This window comes from Hemiscyllium ocellatum, chromosome 8 (assembly GCF_020745735.1).
Source record: "Hemiscyllium ocellatum isolate sHemOce1 chromosome 8, sHemOce1.pat.X.cur, whole genome shotgun sequence".
Taxonomy (NCBI): domain Eukaryota; kingdom Metazoa; phylum Chordata; class Chondrichthyes; order Orectolobiformes; family Hemiscylliidae; genus Hemiscyllium; species Hemiscyllium ocellatum.
Window position 1 is genome coordinate 47,045,477 of NC_083408.1, and position 18,447 is coordinate 47,063,923.

The 18,447-nt window shown below is 42.1% G+C and overlaps 1 protein-coding gene across 3 annotated transcripts in view; it reads left to right on the forward strand.

Moving 5' to 3' along the window:
* fmn1 (formin 1) overlaps positions 1–18,447 on the forward strand; it is a 376,573-nt gene that overhangs the window by 51,530 nt on the left and 306,596 nt on the right. For all 3 annotated transcript variants that reach the window (XM_060828913.1, XM_060828914.1, XM_060828915.1), the window contains one exon: positions 9,629–9,743. In XM_060828913.1, the coding sequence (XP_060684896.1) occupies positions 9,629–9,743 (115 nt within the window). The remainder of the gene's footprint in view (positions 1–9,628; positions 9,744–18,447) is intronic.

An 18,447-nucleotide genomic window follows, 5' to 3' on the forward strand; every position in this document is an offset into this window, starting at 1 on the left:
CTTTGTAGCCCCACTGGCAACAATGGCTACTGTTGAGACCATGAGCAGTATCCAGAATTTGAGGAACCCCCACTAGACCAAGTTAGTCCAAGGCTTGTTTAGGAAGTGAATGCTTGAAGTGGTGGGGAGATGGTGGTAGTAGTGGTTATAATTTGTCGGGCAGTCAGGGAGGAAACATCTGGGGGCCCAGATATCAGAGAGGAGGCTGGGGCACCTGATGTCCAAATGAGGTCGCCAATAAATGTCCCATCCATTCACCCCCTTGAGTGATACACACACACACACACACACACACACAGACAGAGACAGTTCTTAACTTAGCAAGATCATGATTGAGATGAGAGTGGTCAGTCATTTTCTATTGAAAATACTGCTTCCAGTATTTTTTAAAGTCATCATTATCTGAGTATTGGTTCATTGACATCATTTTTAAGTTGGCAAAATAACAAATTCTTAAGTTGAATATTTGCTTTTTTACTATGTGACATGGTTTGACTTAGATGTTACATTTTCTGTCTTTTTCAATCTGAAACAGTGGCACAGCTGTTATTGTAAAATCAGGCGTTGAAGTTGCATTAGCTAATTAGCTGACCAGCCTCAGAGATATGGCTGCAAATCCGATGCACTGAATCTGCTGATGCTTGTCCTTTGTATACTGGCTGCTGACTCATGGTTGCACGACTGTATCCCAGTCTTTTTTGGAATTCAGGACCTCCTCTCTGTAGCACAAAATGTAATCTTTGAATGAAGATTAACAGGAACTGTTGGTAGAGAGTGTATCTGGAGAGAACAGAGATTATTTCAGATCAGAGATGAAAGAGGTGCAGCAGGAAAGAACTGCCAACTGGGGTTTGGAGACTGGTAAACAAGAATAATGGAGAAGAAAGAAAGAGAACATTTGCTGATGTTACTTCTCTAGATGTAATATTGAGAATGGAGGTGGGTGGGAACATCGAATCAGAGTTTTAGAGATGTACAGCATGGAAACAAACCCTTCAGTCCAACCCGTCCATGCCGACCAGATATCCCAACCTAATCTAGTCCCACCTGCCAGCACTCAACCCATAACCCTCCAAACCCTTCCTATTCATATACCCATCCAGATTTCTTTTAAACTTTGCAATTGTAATTCATCTGGCAGCTCATTCCATACACGTGCCACACTCTGCGTGAAAAGGTTTCCCCTTAGGTCTCTTTAATATCTTTCCCCTCTCGCCCTGAACCTATGCCCTCTAGTTCTGGACTTCCCTACCCCAGGGAAAAGACATTGTCTGTCCAATCCATGCTCCTCATGATTTTATAAACCTCTGTAGGGTCACCTCTCAGCCTCCAACACTCGAGGAAAAACAGCCCCAGCCTGTTCAACCTCTCCCTTTAAGTCAAATCCTCCAACCCTGGCAACATCCTTTGTAAATCTTTTCTGAACTCTTTCAGGTTTCACAACATCTTTCCGATAGGAAGGAGACCAGAATTGCATGCAATATTCCAACAATGGCCTAACCAATATCCTGTACAACCACAACATGACCTCCCAACTCCTATATTCAATACTGTGGTATGCTTTCCTTTATTGGTCAAACACCTTCTTCACTATCCTATCTACCTGTGACTCTACTTTCAAGGAGCTATGAACCTTCACTCCAAGGTCTCTTTGTTCAGCAGCACTTCGTAGGACCTTATCATTAATGTATAAAGCCTGCGAAGATTTGCTTTCCCAAAATGCAGCACCACATTTATTTAAATTAAACTCCATCTGTCACTTCTCAGCCCATTGACTCATCTGGTCTAGATCCCATTGTAATCTGAGGTAACCCTCTTCACTGTCCACTACACCTCCAATTTTGGTGTCAACTGCAAACTTACTAACTATACCTCTTATGCTCAATGGAAATCATTTATATAAATGATGAAACGTAGTGGACCCAGTAGCGATCTTTGTGGCACTCCACTGGTCACAGGCCTCCAGTCTGAAAAACATCCCTCCACCACCACCCTCTGTCTTCTACCTTTGAGCCAGTTCTGTATCCAAATGCCTAGTTCTCCCTGTATTCCATGAGATCTAACCTTTCTAATCAGTCTCCCATGGGGAACCTTGTCAAACGCCTTACTGAAGTGATCACATCCACCATTCTGCCCTCATCAATCCTCTCTGTTACTTCAAAAAACTCCATCAAGTTTGTGAGACATCATTTCCCATGTACAAATCCATGTTGACTATCCCTAAGCAGTCCTTGCCTTTCCAAATAAATGTACGTGCTTTCCCTCTGGATTCCCTCTAACAGCTTGTCCAACTCAGACGTCAGGCTCACGGTCTATAGTTCCCTTGCTTGTCCTTACCACCCTTCTTAAACAGTGGCACCACGTTAGCCAACCTCCAGTCTTCTGGCACCTCACCTGTGACTATCGAGGATACAAATATCTCAGCAAAAAGCCCAGCAATCATTTCTCTAGCTTCCCACACAGTTCTAGGGTACACCTGATCAGGTCCTGGGGATTTATCCACCTTTAGGCGTTTCAAGACATCCAGCACTTCCTCCTCTGTAATCTGGACATTTTTCACAATGTCACCATCTATTTCCCTACATTCGATATCTTCCATGTGTTTTTCCACAGTAAAGACTGATGCAAAATACTTGTTTAGTATCTCCCCCATCTTCTGCGACTCCACACAAAGGCCGCCTTGTCGATCTTTGAGGAGCCCTATTCTTTCCCTACTTTTGTTTTGTCCTTAACAGATTTGTGAAAAACCCTTTGAATTCTCCTTAACTCTATTTGCCAAAGCTATCCCATGTCGCCTTATTGCACTCCTGATTTCCCTCTTAAGTGTACTCCTACTGCCTCTACACTCTAAGGATTCACTTGATCGATCCGGTCTCTACCTGACATATGCTTCCTTCTTTTTCTTAAGCAAACACTCAATTTCTTTAGTGATCCAGCATTCCCTATACCTACCAGTCTTTCCTTTCACACTAACAGGAATATATTTTCTCTGGACTCTTGTTATCGCATTTCTAAAGGCTTCCCATTTTCCAACCGTCCTTTTACCTGCGAACATCTGCCTCCAATCAGCTTTTGAAAGTTCTTGCCTAATACCGTCAAAATTGGCCTTTCTTCAGTTTAAAACTTCAACTTTTAGATTTGGTCTATGCTTTTTTCCATCACTATTTTAAAACAAGTAGAATAATGGTCGCTGGCCCCAAAGTGCTCCCCCATTGACACCTCAATCACCTGCCCTGCCGTAGTTCCCAAGAGTAGGTCAAGTTTTGCATCTTCTCTAGTAGGTACATCCACATTCTGAATCAGAAAATTTTCTTGAACACACTTAACACTATGGCAGTCCCAGTCTATGTTTGGAAAGTTAAAATCCACAACTGTAACCACCCTATTATTCTTACAGATAGCTGACATCTCCTTACAAATTTGTTTCTCAACTTCCCTCAGACTATTAGGGGGTCTACAATACAATCCCAATAAGGTGATCATCCCTTTCTTATTTCTCAGTTTCACCCAAATAACTTCCTTAGATGTATTTCCAGGAATATCCTCCCTCAGTACAGCTGTATTGCTATCCCTTATCAAAAATGCCACTCCCTCTCCTGTCTTGCCTCCCTTTCTATCCTTCCTGTAGCATTTGTATCCTGGAATATTAAGCTGCCAGTCCTGTCCATCCTTGAGCCATGTTTCTGTACTTGCTATGGTATCCCAGTCCCATGTTCCTAACTATGCCCTGAGTTCATTTGCCTTCCCGTTCAGGCCTCTTGCATTGAAATAAATAGAGTTTAATTTATCAGTGTCCTACCTTGTTCTCTGCTTTGTCCCTCCCTGCCTGCCCTGACTGTTTGACTCGCCTTTGTTTTCAAGTGTATCAATCTCAGATTGATCTCTTTCCTCACTATCTCCCTGGGTCTCACCTCTTTCCCCCAGCCCCAGCCCCACCTTACTAATTTAAATCCTCCTGTGCAGCTATAGCAAATCTCCCTGCCAGAATGTTAGTCCCCTTTCAATTTAAGTACAATCTGTCCTTCTTGTACAGGTCATGTCTACCCCAGAAGAGCTTCCAATGATCTAAAAAACGATTGTTTTAATTTTCACATGTCCCACACCTTAAGTGCTGGTACAGGCAAACTCCTTTAACATCCTGTGGAATTTGCAGATGTTATTACATTTGCCTTTTATAAACCTGGTTCTGTGATAGAAATGCCTATCCTCACTTGCAATTCCAAAGGTGTGAAGGTTAGGTGGATTGGCCAAGCTAAACTTTCGTGTTCAGGGATGTGTATGCTAGTTGGATTAGCTGTGGTAACAACAAGGTTATTGGAATAGGGTTGGGGCTAGATGAATGGTATTTGGAGTGTTGGTGCAGACTCAGTGGGCCAAATGGCTTCTTACTGCAGTCCAGGGTTTCTGATTCTGTGATCATTGCTGCACTTAAAATTGGTTTCTTTCCAACCATAACCATGTTGTTGTACTTCATGACTGAATTTCTATCCTCGTTCCATCTTTCCTGATAGAGTCATTGGGGATGTACAACATGGAAACATACCCTTTGGTCCAACCTGTCCATGCCGACCAGATATCCCAACCCAATCTAGTCCCACGTGTCAGCACCTGGCCCAATCCCAATAAGGTGATCATCCCTTTCTTATTTCTCAGTATCTACTATCCAATTTTGACTCCACATCCTACAGCATCAGTAAGAACTAATGTTGGAACAAAAATGAGGAGAAGATACCTGACCAATTCATTTCATAACTAATTTTGATTAGACTTACAGTGTGGAAACAGGCCCTCCGGCCCAACAAGTCCACACCGACCCGCCGAAGCGCAACCCACCCATACCCCTACATTTACCCCTTACCTAACACTACGGGCAATTTAGTATGGCCAATTCACCTGAGCCGCACATCTTTGGACTGTGGGAGGAAACCGGAGCACCCGGAGGAAACCCACGCAGACACGGGGAGAACGTGCAAACTCCACACAGTCAGACGCCTGAGTCGGGAATTGAACCCGGGTCTGCAGGCGCTGTGAGGCAGCAGTGCTAACCACTGTGCCACCGTGCCGCCCAGAGGTTTTCCCAAGACTGGGATGATGCATGATGCAGACAAAGCAAATGTCTACATCTATTTTCACTGCCTATTTTTCAGGAAACAGGTTGCTAACTTGTTGCCTGTTCTTACCATCTGCCATAGCTGTGCTGGAATAGGTTGATAAATAACTGATCTGGTCACACTATGAGCATTCCTTCCACAGCCATCAAGTTCTGATTGGACTTGAATCCAGAGTTTTTGCCACTGTTGTAGTTTTACTAGGCCTGTGTCCTTTTAACTGAACAGGTTTAGTTTATGTCCCAGGGCTTCATTCTGCACGTGATATGCTAATGTATCCAAGCAAGGAGTGTCTGCTATATGTATTTTCTATTTGCTGAGTGTGGAGAGCATTACAGCTGAGCTCAGATCTCAAAACCAAGATAGGGTTGATTATATATTTGCAATTATTCTACTTGCTGAGGAATAAAAGTGATGCAAAGAACCAATTTCACTGTGAGGAAGCATTTCAGCATGGACTCGCTGGTCCTGAAGCTGAATTCACGTAAGTTCCATTTCAGAAATTTTCTGTATAAACATATTTGTTGCGGCGTACTCCTGCTGACTGAGCAGTTCCAAAACTGGAATGTCAATGCCAGCCTAATTTAAATGGGGCCACATTTGAGGACCAATCAAGCTTTAAGCTTTCTTTGCAGGAATTATTCCTTGGACCCAGGTTGCACCTGGAGGACAGTGTTCTCATAGATCCATAAATGTATCAATTTTCTTTTATTCCTTCTCTTCCCATAATGCAAGCCTCATACCAACGATTCTATATTCTCAGTTTCAATGCACTGAAATCAACTTGAAACAATTGTTTGTGACTATATTTTGCATGCTGTTCTTGGGGCATATAACTGCATGTCAATTTAAATCACAAATAAAGGTGTGGTAGGAAACTTTACTGTAAAATCAGATTAATCTGCCTCCCCACCCACTTAAAGTATTAAGTGATTCTATGTATATGCAAAGCATGAGAAAATAATTGCAATGACAAGATAAGCAAATACACTCCTGCCTTGTGAATTCATTTCCACAAGAACACACTCTTTATCTCTTTGCTCTGAATCAATGGCAGTCCTAAATGATAAAGACCATAACAACACAAGATTGAGAGCAGAAATTAAGCCATTCAGCCCATTGAGTCTGCTTCACCATTCAATCATGGCTTAAACTGAAAACAGCTGCAATAACTTTATATCGTCCATTCACTAAGGTCAAATGTCATGATTAACATTGCTCGAGTCCATATGTTTAATTTGACTTCGCATTTTTCATTGTGCTGAAAGTACTAGATCCTGAATTAATTATTTTATCCAAGATTTTCAGAAGGATTTTGAGAAGGTCTCTCATAAGAGATCACTGGGCGAAGTTAAAGCACATGTGATGGAGGGGTGGGATAATATACCTCTGTGAATTGAGATTTATTGATGGTCAGAAAACAAAAATGAGAATAAATAAGGCTTTTTTTCCCTTGGTGTCAGACAATAACTTGACAGTGACTCGTTGTACTCCGAGATCCGTGCTTGGGGCCCCAACTATTCGCTATGGATTTGTGAGGAGGATGCGAAGAGGTTCAGTGAGATTGAAACCAGTTGAGTGAATGGCCAAACTCGTGGCAATGTTGTAGAACATGGCAAAATGTGAAGTTGTGTAAAAAGCAGAAAGGAACAGTGTTATTTAAATTATTTTAATATGTTGGCAAGTATGAATGTACAAATGGATCTAAGTATCCTTGCATACCAGTCAATGAAAATGGACATGTAAATATAGCAAGCTGGGAAGGCAAATGATATATTGGCAATCATTTTTAGAACGTTTGAGTTGAGATGTACATTCAGAAGAAGGGCCGCTGGAACTAAAATGTTGACTCTGCTTTCTCTCCACTGATGCTTCCAGACCTGTGAGTTTCTCCAGCAATTTCTGTTTTCGTTTCATTAAATCATTTTAATAATATTTTAGAGCACTTGGTCCACAGTCTTGTATGCCTTGTGAACAGTTCTGGTCTCCCTATTTAAGAAAGGACACACATGTAATAAAGAGGGTGCAGAAGACATTCAGGAATGGCAGCAATGTCCTATGTGGAGAAATTGGTTTGACTGGGCCTGTACTTACTAGAGTTTAGAAGGATGAGAGGAGATCTAATTCAACGTATAAAATCCTAACAAGGCTGGGCAGACTAGATACATAAGGATATTTTCCTTGATTGGAGAGTCTAGAACCAGAGACACTGCTACAGAATAGAGGGTAGACCATTTATGCTGGAGATTAATATCTTTGCTCAAAGGGTTGTGAATACAGAACTATTACTAGAATGTTGTTAGGACCCATTGTGTTTGCAGTATCCAGTACCTTCAGCCATTTCTTGACATTGTACAGAGTGAATTGAATTGGTTGAAGACTGGCATTCTTAAATGGGAATTTAATAAGAGGCCAAGGTGGAACATTCACTCAGTACTTCTGCCTGATGCTTGATGTAAATGCTTCAGCCTTGGCTTTTGCACTGATGTGCTAAGCTCCCTCATCATTAAGGATGTGAATATATATGAGACCTCCTCCAGTGAGTTGTTAACTGTCCCTCATCATTTAGGAATGGATGTGAAGGGACGGCAGAGCTTGGATTTGACCCATTTCTTGTGGCATTGCTGAGCTCTACCTGCCATATGCTGCTAACACTTTCATTTTTAAGTTCTCATTTGTTATGGCCTCAGGGTACCATCTCAATCTTAGGAATACCTGGTGTTGCTCCTGGCCTGCCCTCCAACACTTTTCATTGACCTAGTTTTGGTACCCTGACTGGATGGTAATGGTAGAGTAGGGGCTATGCCAGACTATGAGATTACAGATTGTCATTGAATCCAGTTCCAGTGCTGCTGATGGCTCGCAGTATCTCATGGATGGCCAGCTTTGCTAGCTCTGTTCAAAATCTGCTCCATTTAACACCGTGGTAGTGCCACTCAACTGACTGAAGGGATCTTCAATGTGAAGGCAGGACTTTGTATTCACAAGAATTATGTGATGGTTATTCCTAACAATAGTCTTGTGGACAGATGCATTAGTGATGGGTATATTGATGAGGATTGATGAACCAATTTTGGATCCAGTTTGCCAACTTGGGTTCAAGTTGGAAATCCGAATCCGAGACTGGTTAAACAAATAAGAGGCAAAAGGTGATGAAGGGTTATTATAGAAACTAGAAGCCTACAACCAGCAGTGTTTCGCAGGCTTCCATACTGGGACCCTGACTGTTTGCTACTTACATTAATGACTTGGATTTGAATGTAGAAAGTATAATTTAGTAAGTTTGCAGATAACGTGAAAATTAGTGATGATATTGATAATGAGTGGGATGGTCTTAGGCTACAGTCTGATATTGATCAGCTGGTAAATTGGGCAGAGCAACAGCAGACAGAATTTAATTTCAGTAACTGTGAGTCATATATTTTGGGAGGTCTAATAAGGGAAGAGTATACTCCCCGGGACCTGCTATTCATGGTGTAATGAGGAACAAAGGGACCATATTATCCAAGTCTATAGATCCTGAAGGTGTCAGTAGAGGAAGCAGGCTGATGAAGAAGCCATGTAGGCTTCTTACCTTCATTTGCCATGACTGAGAATATAGGAACAAGGAAGTCTTATTACAATTCGTAAGTGATAGTAGTTTTCCTTATCCATGTTTGACCTGATGCCATGAGACTTCTTGTGCTGCAGAGACAATGTTAAGGATTCCCAGAGCAACTCTCTCTTGAATGTGTACCATTGTGCCATTATTCCTGGTGGGTCTGGCCAATCAGTGTGACCAGACATGCACGGAGAAATCATGATGACAATGTTTTAAGCATAGTCATTCTGAGTGTCTGTAATTTCATGATTCTTTGTTGGATTGGTCCTTAACTAAACTGTGGGACAACTCTCCCAATTCAAGCAGAGTTTCCAGTCATTGACAAGGGAGAGGTTGACAGGATCCCAACAGGGATGAGTTTGCTATTGCTGTTTCCAGACACCTGGTTAAATCTTGGCAGTCCATCTAGTTTCATGTCATCAATTTCATTGCAATATGATCTAACTGAATGGCATGCTCAGCCATTTCAAAGTACATTTAAGACTCTGCTACATTGTTGTGGGTCTGTCTGAATTCCAGACTTAAATCAGAATTGAAATTCCACCATCTGAATATCTACCTAAAGAATAATGGAAGAGTGCTTAACTGCATATGGCATTGCAGTAACCTGTTCTGACATTTTTCCTCTGGCTATTAGGAACCCGAAAAGACCAGGAAAACAGAAGTATGATAATTGTAAAGTAGCTGACTCCATCTATGTTTGTCCAATAATCAAAAACTGATTGCATTAATGAAATTTGTCTTTACAATTAAAAAAATGGAGAGATCAAAGTGGAAAATATTTATTCAACAAAGAGAATATTCTTGACGTAAGCCATAATAGAATGTCATTAATAAGGTTGAAATTAGAACAATTTTTAGATATTAATGTTATTACTCCTGTTTTTGTTGATGTTCTGCTTCTTTATTTTAATCACAGGATATATCGCCATCAGAATTTGAAGACCGAACTCCTGGACGGCTCCAGGCCATTTGGCCACCTCCCAAACCAAAAGATGAGGAAGAGAAAGTGGGTTTGAAGTATACAGAAGCAGGTAGGAATCAATACAATCACTGATCAGTCCTTTGTGTTCCTTAAGAAAACAGGTAGAAAATGCACTGATGCATTTGTTTTACCATGTTTAATCCTTATTTGTTTTGAATGATTTTGAATCATTGTGACGTATCTGTAAATGTGAATTTTACATATTGGAATGCACCTTTTTTGTGTTCTGCTCACATTCACAGCCTTAATGCAATAAGCAGCCAGGAGTTGGATCTGAAAAGATGTATAGTATGTAGAAGAGAAGTTGAAATTTTGTGATCAGACACATGAAGCTCATTGACTAAAACCTTTCAATGTATAGTTGATGAACTATTTGTGGGCGGCACGGTGGCACAGTGGTTAGCACTGCTGCCTCACAGCGCCTGAGACCCGGGTTCAATTCCCGACTCAGGCGACTGTCTGTGTGGAGTTTGCATGTTCTCCCCGTGTCTGCGTGGGTTTCCTCCGGGTGCTCCGGTTTCCTCCCACAGTCCAAAGATGTGCGGGTCAGGTGAATTGGCCATGCTAAATTGCCCATAGTGTTAGGTAAGGGGTAAATGTAAGGGTATGGGTGGGTTTCGCTTCGGCGGGTCGGTGTGGACTTGTTGGGCCGAAGGGCCCGTTTCCACACTGTAAGTCTAATCTAATCTAATCTATTATGTAGCAGATTAACCTTGTGGTCAAGCTGTTACTTTCTCTTTTATTTTGTACAATAGCCACGCAGGTAATTATTTCCTTAATTTTAAAAATTTAATTTTTCCATGCTTTAAATGTCAGCAAATGTGACCAGAAGGAAATCACGTTCAGCAAAAGATGTGATTGCACTGGAGAGTTGCAGACGAGATTTTCCAGGATGCTGCCTAGGCTGGAGAGGCTGTCATATGAGGAAAAATCAGATATGCTGGGATTGTATTCCATGGATCAGCAAAGGTTGAGAAAGGACTTGATAGAAATGTATAAGATTTATGAGGGGCATTGATACAGTGGATTGGAAGGGACATTTTATCTTAATATTTTGTTCAATAAGCTAAGAGGAAAGTTGAGGGAAAATGTTTTCCTTTCTAATCATAGAATTTCTACAGTATGGAAGCAGGCCTTTTGGCCCATCGAATCCACACCAACCCTCCAAAGCACATCCCACTCAGACACATCCCCCTACCAATCACTACTACCCGGAATTTCCCATGGCTAACCCACCTAGCCTGCACGTCCCGAGACACAATGGGAAAGTTAACAATGCCAATCCATCTAACCTGTACATCTTTGTACTGTGCAAGGAAACCGGAGTATCAGGAAGAATGTGCAAACTCCACACAGACAGTTGCCTGAGCATGGAATTGAACCCAGGTCCCTGGCGCTGTGAGGCAGCAGTGTTAACCACAGAAGGAGGTGGGAATCTAGGACCCATGGTTGAAAGTATGCTTAAGTCTAAAACTTGACATGTAAGCAACATTTAGAAACTCACTCATGTTGCCATATGCATTAGAGTTATGGGCCAATGGCAGGAAAATGGGATTAGTGCAGTCCTATCTTTATTGACGATCATGGACTGAATGGCCTCCAGTGCTGTAAATGCCTAGAAGTCTATGTTACTTGAATGTTGATATGCTGTCTCTGCACATTAGGTCACAAAGCAAGTTAACACTCCTTGATCATGGTTGATAAGAGAGACAGTTGCTATATGTTTGCGTCTTGTACTCTTTCGGACAAAAGCACAAGAATGTCCAAATCACTTCTGAATGGTCTTGTGCAATATTATTTGCAGATATAGAAACAAAGGCATCAAGCTATTGGGCATCTGTGCAAAACCTGCTGTTTGTTATTAGATTTGCTTCCCCCATCATGTAACAATGTAAACTACCTGCAATACTCCTGCTGCTGTCTCCATAAAAGCACATTCTGTCAATAGGTTCCAATAAGTTGCTCAAAATGCTTTTTGATGTTTTTTCTTTAATTTTTACATTCCTTGGTACTTATAATGTATAATATCCTGGTTAATTGTTTAAGCATAAAATTAATAAAAATCAAGAAGTGATTAATAAATTTGGAAGAATGAGCTAAAGTTTTCACTTCCTGATTCAAGTGCAAAATTGGTTTTAATCGATATTCCTTGATACATTCAATAGTAGTAACATAGTAAGCTTTGATTAGTACAACTGAAAAATAAGTTCTCACAAAAATTATGTATTGTAATTCAGCGTCAATTCAGGATGTATGACCGGTCTGATTTTAAATAACTGAAAATGAGTTTTAAATAAATAACAATTTTCTACTAAAATTACTTTACGGAAACAAACAATTCCTTGGTCAATTTTGTTTTTAGTTTCAGAATCCTTCCAAAATATACCTTATATTTTTTGAGCATTCCAGTTTATTTGAAAACCAAATGAAAGCCTGAAAATCTGGCCAATTGTTGCAAACTCCCAGCGCTGATTAAGATCTCTTGAATGCTTGGTCAGCCTTGTAGTCCTGATTCTAAGATGGGGGAGCTGGATTTTGCGATCCCCTCCACTTTGTAAAATTAAAGCACCTGGCCTTCCTGCTGCCTCCTTGCTCACCCAAAGTAGACAAGCAGGAGGCTGGAAGAACACAATAAGCCAGGCAGCATCAGGAGGTGGAGAAGTCAACGTTTCGGGTGTAACCCTTCTTCAGGACTAGGAGTGGGGTGAGGGGAGCTACAGATGAAGGTGGTGTGGGGACTGTTTTGGGCAGGGAGAGGGGCAGACTGGTGAGGTAGTAATAGGTGAACACAGGTCGAGGGTACGGTCTAATTTGTCGATGCTCACCCAGGCCAGTATTCTATATTAGCGTGAGTGGGAAGGTACTTATGTCTATTGAAGCAGTTTGGAGGTCAGGTAAAGGCCTCTTTAGGCTCTCATTCCAGCTCCTCTCCTGCTTTGCTCATCACCGGGCTTGTCAGATAAGTAAGTCAGACAGCATCCAAGGAGCAGGAGAATTGTCTGATGCTACCAGACCTGCTATGCTTTTCTAGCACCACACTCTCTAATCTCCAGCATCTACAGTCCTCTCGTTTTTACCTTGTCAGATAAGTAGCCCCAGCAGTTTTCTCTGCACTGGCTGCTGCTGAGCAAAGAGGTGGGGTGGCTATGGGGGGAGGCCATTGGAAGCATTTCCTGCCTCCACCAAGATCGCAGAGCTCTTTATCCTCTCCTTCCCTCTCAAACTCAGTCACCTCCCTCCCCGTACCCCTCCCCTTCCTCCAGTGTCTGCCAGCTGGTCCCTTCCAAAGTCTCCAATCTATGATCCCCCCCCTTCTCAACAATTGCCTATGGTCCTGTTATGAACCAGGCCAGGCTCCTCCACCCCCTCTCAAAATATGTTATTGTAAAGGCAAATGCTAGGCATTGAGTTCCGAATGCAATTCGAATGGTCAAACAACCAGATTTGAAACAAAACCCCACTTTACTCATAAACAATAGTTAAAATACAGCAAAAAGAAGAAATTGGAATAATTTAACTTTATTGGAAAACAGAATAATAGATTATTTAATAACTAAACAGTAACTGTTCCAATATAGTAACACACTAAAGTTATAAAGTTGGCAAAAGGCAGATCCACGAAAACAAATTGTCCCACATACAATTTAAACAGCAGGAAGAGAACCCCCAGTTTTTAGCCATAATGGAGAGAGAACAAACTGCTTCCACATCCAGCTTCGAGACTCCAGCAGCTGCTACTGAAAATCTAAAACTGAAGATTCTGGTTCTGTGGCAGCTTGCCCACAGTCTGCTTCTATTGTTCCTACTTTTACAAACAACCCTAGGATTCACAAGCTGTTTACGTTATGGGTTTTCAATAGACAGCTCAGTACTACAGCTTGTCAAAAGACAAATGCACCTCAAAGCCACAGTATCATCGCAGTCCCAGCAATGGTCACTATCGAACCTACCAAGTCTGGGTTTCCAAGAATTGATGGCCAATCATGTTGGTGGGCTGCTCTCTAAGTGGAACTTGCTGCCATCTGGTGGTTGGATACCTTCTCTGGAACCAATTAAGGAAGCCCCCAGTGTAATACGGTTACAGGTCAGCCGATTTTTCATTTGGCGGAGAGGAGGAGAGGGTGCAGGGAATACAACTCCTGCTAAAATTCAGCCCAAAGTATTTTTGAAAAGGAGTACTGCAAACTCCGTGGGAAGCTAGAGAAGTGATTGCTGGGCCTCTTGCTGAGATATTTGTATCATCGATGGTCACAGGTGAGGTGCCGGAAGACTGGAGGTTGGCAAACATGATGCCACTGTTTAAGAAGGGCGGTAAAAACAAGCCAGAGAACTATAGACTGGTGAGCCTGACCTCGGTGGTGGGCAAGTTGTTGGAGGGAATCCTGAGGGACAGGATGTACATGTATTTGGAAAGGCAAGGACTGATTAGGGATAGTAAACATGGCTTTGTGCATGGGAAATCATGTCTCACAAACTTGATTGAGTGTTTTGAAGTAACAAAGAGGATTGATGAGGGCAGAGCGGTGGATGTAATCTTTATGGACTTCAGTAAGGCATTCAACAAAGTTCCCCATGGGAGACTGATTAGCAAAGTTAGATCTCATGGAATACAGGGAGAACTAGGCATTTGGATACAGAACTGGCTCAAAGGGAGAAGACCGAGGATGGTGGAGGGTTGTATTTCAGACTGGAGGCCTGTGACCAGTGGAGTGCCACAAGAATCGGTGCTGGGCCCTCTACTTTTTTGTCATTTACATATATGATTTGGATGTGAGCATAAGAGGTACAGTTAGTAAGTTTGCAGATGACACCAAAATTGGAGGTGTAGTGGACAGTGAAGAGGGTTACCTCAGATTACAACAGGATCTGGACCAGATGGGCCAACGGGCCGAGAAGTGACAGTTTGATCCCGATAAATGCGAGGTGCTGCATTTTGGGAAAACAAATCTTAGTAGGACTTATACACTTAATGGTAAGGTCCTAGGGAGTGTTGCTGAACAAAGAGACGTTGGAGTGCAGGTTCATAGCTCCTTGAAAGTGGAGTCGCAGGTAGATAGGATTGTGAAGAAGGCATTTGGTATGCTTTCCTTTATTGGTCAGAGTATTGAATACAGGAGTTGGGAGGTCATGTTGCGGCTGTACAGGACATTGGTTAGGCCTCTGTTGGAATATTGCTTGCAATCTGGTCTCCTTCCTATCGGAAAGATGTTGTGAAACATAAAAGGGTTCAGAAAAGATTTACAAGAATGTTCAAAGTTTGTGCGAAGATTTGTAGCTCGGGTGCTTGTTGTAGTGGTTCTGTTCGCCGAGCTGGAAGTTTTTGTTGCAAACGTTTCGTCCCCTGGCTAGGAGACATCATCAGTGCTGTGGAGCCTCCTGCAAAGCGCTTCTTTGATGTTCCTTCCGGCATTTATAGTGGTCTGTCCTTGCCGCTTCCGGGTGTCAGTTTCAGCTGTCCGCTGTAGTGATTGGTATATTGGGTCCAGGTCGATGTGTCTGTTGATGGAATTTGTGGATGAATGCCATGCCTCTAGGAATTCCCTGGCTGTTCTCTGTCTGGCTTGCCCTATGATAGTAGTGTTTTCCCAGTCGAATTCATGTTGCTTGTTGTCTGAGTGTGTGGCTACTAGGGATAGCTGGTCGTGTCATTTCGTGGCTAGTTGGTGTTCATGTATGCGGATTGTTAGCTGTCTTCCTGTTTGTCCGACCAGCTATCCCTAGTAGCCACACACTCAGACAACAAGCAACATGAATTCGACTGGGAAAACACTACTATCATAGGGCAAGCCAGACAGAGAACAGCCAGGGAATTCCTAGAGGCATGGCATTCATCCACAAATTCCATCAACAGACACATCGACCTGGACCCAATATACCAATCACTACAGCGGACAGCTGAAACTGACACCCGGAAGCGGCAAGGACAGACCACTATAAATGCCGGAAGGAACATCAAAGAAGCGCTTTGCAGGAGGCTCCACAGCACTGATGATGTCTCCTAGCTAGGGGACGAAACGTTTGCAACAAAAACTTCCAGCTCGGCGAACAGAACCACTATTACAAGAATGTTGCCAGAGTTGGAGGATCTGAGCTACAAGGAGAGGCTGAACAGGCTGGGGCTGTTTTCCTTGGAGCGTCGGAGGCTGAGGGGCTGACCTTATAGAGGGCTACAAAATTGAGGAGCATGGATTGGATAAATAGACAGTCTTTTCCCTGGGGTTTGGGAGTCCAGAACTAGAGGGCATAGTGCAAAACAGGTCTGATTTGCCAGTGTGCCCGTATTTGCCTAATTTAGTTATATCTTGCTAAATTCATGTAATTCAACTTTTTAAACCCAGACATTGGATGCCTTAAATGTGTTAGGAAGAGCACTAGCAATCATAGAAATATTCCCTTACCCTGATTCTGAATAACGAGATGGATAATATCCTTGAGTGAAATCTGCCCTATATGACTTCAATTCTTCAGCAAGAGGTGGTTGGCTGTTACTGATGCCTTACGTCACCTAGCAAGCCACTTGATTCGAAATATTAGGCATGGGCAATTAATGCTGGCCTTCCCTGCTACAACAACATCTGGCGAATTAATAAAATCTTTATTTTAAATTAGGTGTTCCTCTATTTCCAGCTTATGTTCATGCCGCCACATCTCATTCCATCATTGGTGGCCAGCCATGTGTTTCCCTGCTCTAATACTCCACCAATTCTCTGTACTTCCCACTTTATTTAGATTCAACTTTGAAAGACTGTCACTCTGACCAGGCATTTGTTACCCTTTGTTATCTTTCCTTTTTTGGTTCACATTATTTTTCCTTTCATTGTATCAAGCGCCTTGAGACATTTTTCCTCATTAAAGGCACAAGATCATGATGATTTGTTGATGATGATGATCCAGAATAATGCCTGAACTTAGTCATCCTTTTGATCCTTAGATTTAGTGGGCGGCACAGTGGTTAGCACTGCTGCCTCACAGCGCCTGAGACCTGGGTTCAATTCCCGACTCAGGCGACTGACTGTGTGGAGTTTACACATTCTCCCAGTGTTGCGCTTCGGCGGGTCGGTGTGGACTTGTTGGGCCGAAGGGCCTGTTTCCACACTGTAAGTAATCTAATCTAATCTAATTTCCTTTCCTGGATAAGATTATATCTTAATCAGTTGGAGGATAAAGATTCATAACCATGTTTTGTTATGCATTGCTATTAAGGTCATAAAATGTATAAATCAATGAATAGCGATCTTTTTGCAGATTTTTACGAAACTACTCTAATGGACTGCAACGAACATCTAAGCATTTATTATTCTTAGGGATTATGTTTAGACAAAAGATGTTTTGTTTCTGTCGATGAGCATAATTCATTCCAGCCCAGTGAACTTTAAAGGCAAAAAGCATTTGACACAGAATTGTTTGCCAATGAAAAGAATAGTTTGCATATTTGCATACTGCATGAACAAAACTTATTAATGTTTCTGCCAGTTGCAATGATCATGTTGTTGATAAAGCTATTGATTACTGAATGAAAAAAGATCTTTGTTATGTAGTTTCAGTAGGTGTAACATACTCCAGACAAAACCAAATATCAGCTACAGAGCTGTCAGCGATAGAAACTACAAACCCCTTGCTATTCATTAGCTACAGGGAATCTGGTATGGACTGGTAGCATAAAGCAAATGTTAGGATACAATCTTGCCATGTCCTCAACATTCAATGGCGTGGCTATATCCCCTACTATCCACACCATGGGAATTAACATTAACCAGAAATTGAACTGGATCACTCATATATAAATATGACTACAAAAGAATTCTGCAATGAGTAACTCACCTCCTGTTTTTCCAAAGCATCTTCACCACAAAGCACAAATCAGGAGTGTGATACAATATTCTCCACTTGCTTGGATGAGTGTAGCTCCAACAACACGCATTAAGTTTCCTGTCAATGTATCAAATGCCTCGAGACATTTTTCTTCATTAAAGGCACAAGATCACTATGATTTGCTGACTATGATACAGAATAGTGCCTAAATGTATTCATTTTTTTGATTGTTAGATTTCTTTTCCTGAACAAGGCGGCCACTTGATTGGCAGCAATGTTTACCATCAACAGGGTGTACTGAAGTAGCTCACCAAGGCTCCTCAGACAGCACCTTTTAACCCCATGGTCTCTACCACCTAGAGTGACAGGGGCAGCAGAACAACACAACCAACACCATGTTCCCTCCAAGCCGCACACCATCCCAACATTCACAGTCACTGGGTCAAAATCCTGCAACTCTGTGTTCTTTAACAGCACTGAGTACATTTACATTGTAAGAAATGCAGTAGCATGGTTGAACAGCTCACATCTGCAGTGTGATTGGCCAGGAATGCTTGCCTGTTCAGTGACATCCATATCCCACGAGCAAATGAAAAAAAAAAGTGATTGCTTAACATTCCTTGGGATCCTTCCAAAACTGGATCAGGAATAGGCCATTTGGCCCATCAAACTTACTGTGCCAATTTAATAAGATTATGGCTGATTTGGTTGTGGCCTTAAATTCACTTCCTTGCCTGACACCACATCCCTACCTCCCCCAACAATCTTGACTCCCTTGTGAAATCAGAAATCTGTCTAACTCAGCCTAGAATATGTTCAGTGACTGAGCCTTCATGCTGGGGAAGGGAATTCTGATCTCTTGAAATTCTGAGAGAAAAATAGAATCTCTCTTTATCTTCTTTTTAAATGGGAGAATCCTTCTGTCTAATTTTGTGACACAC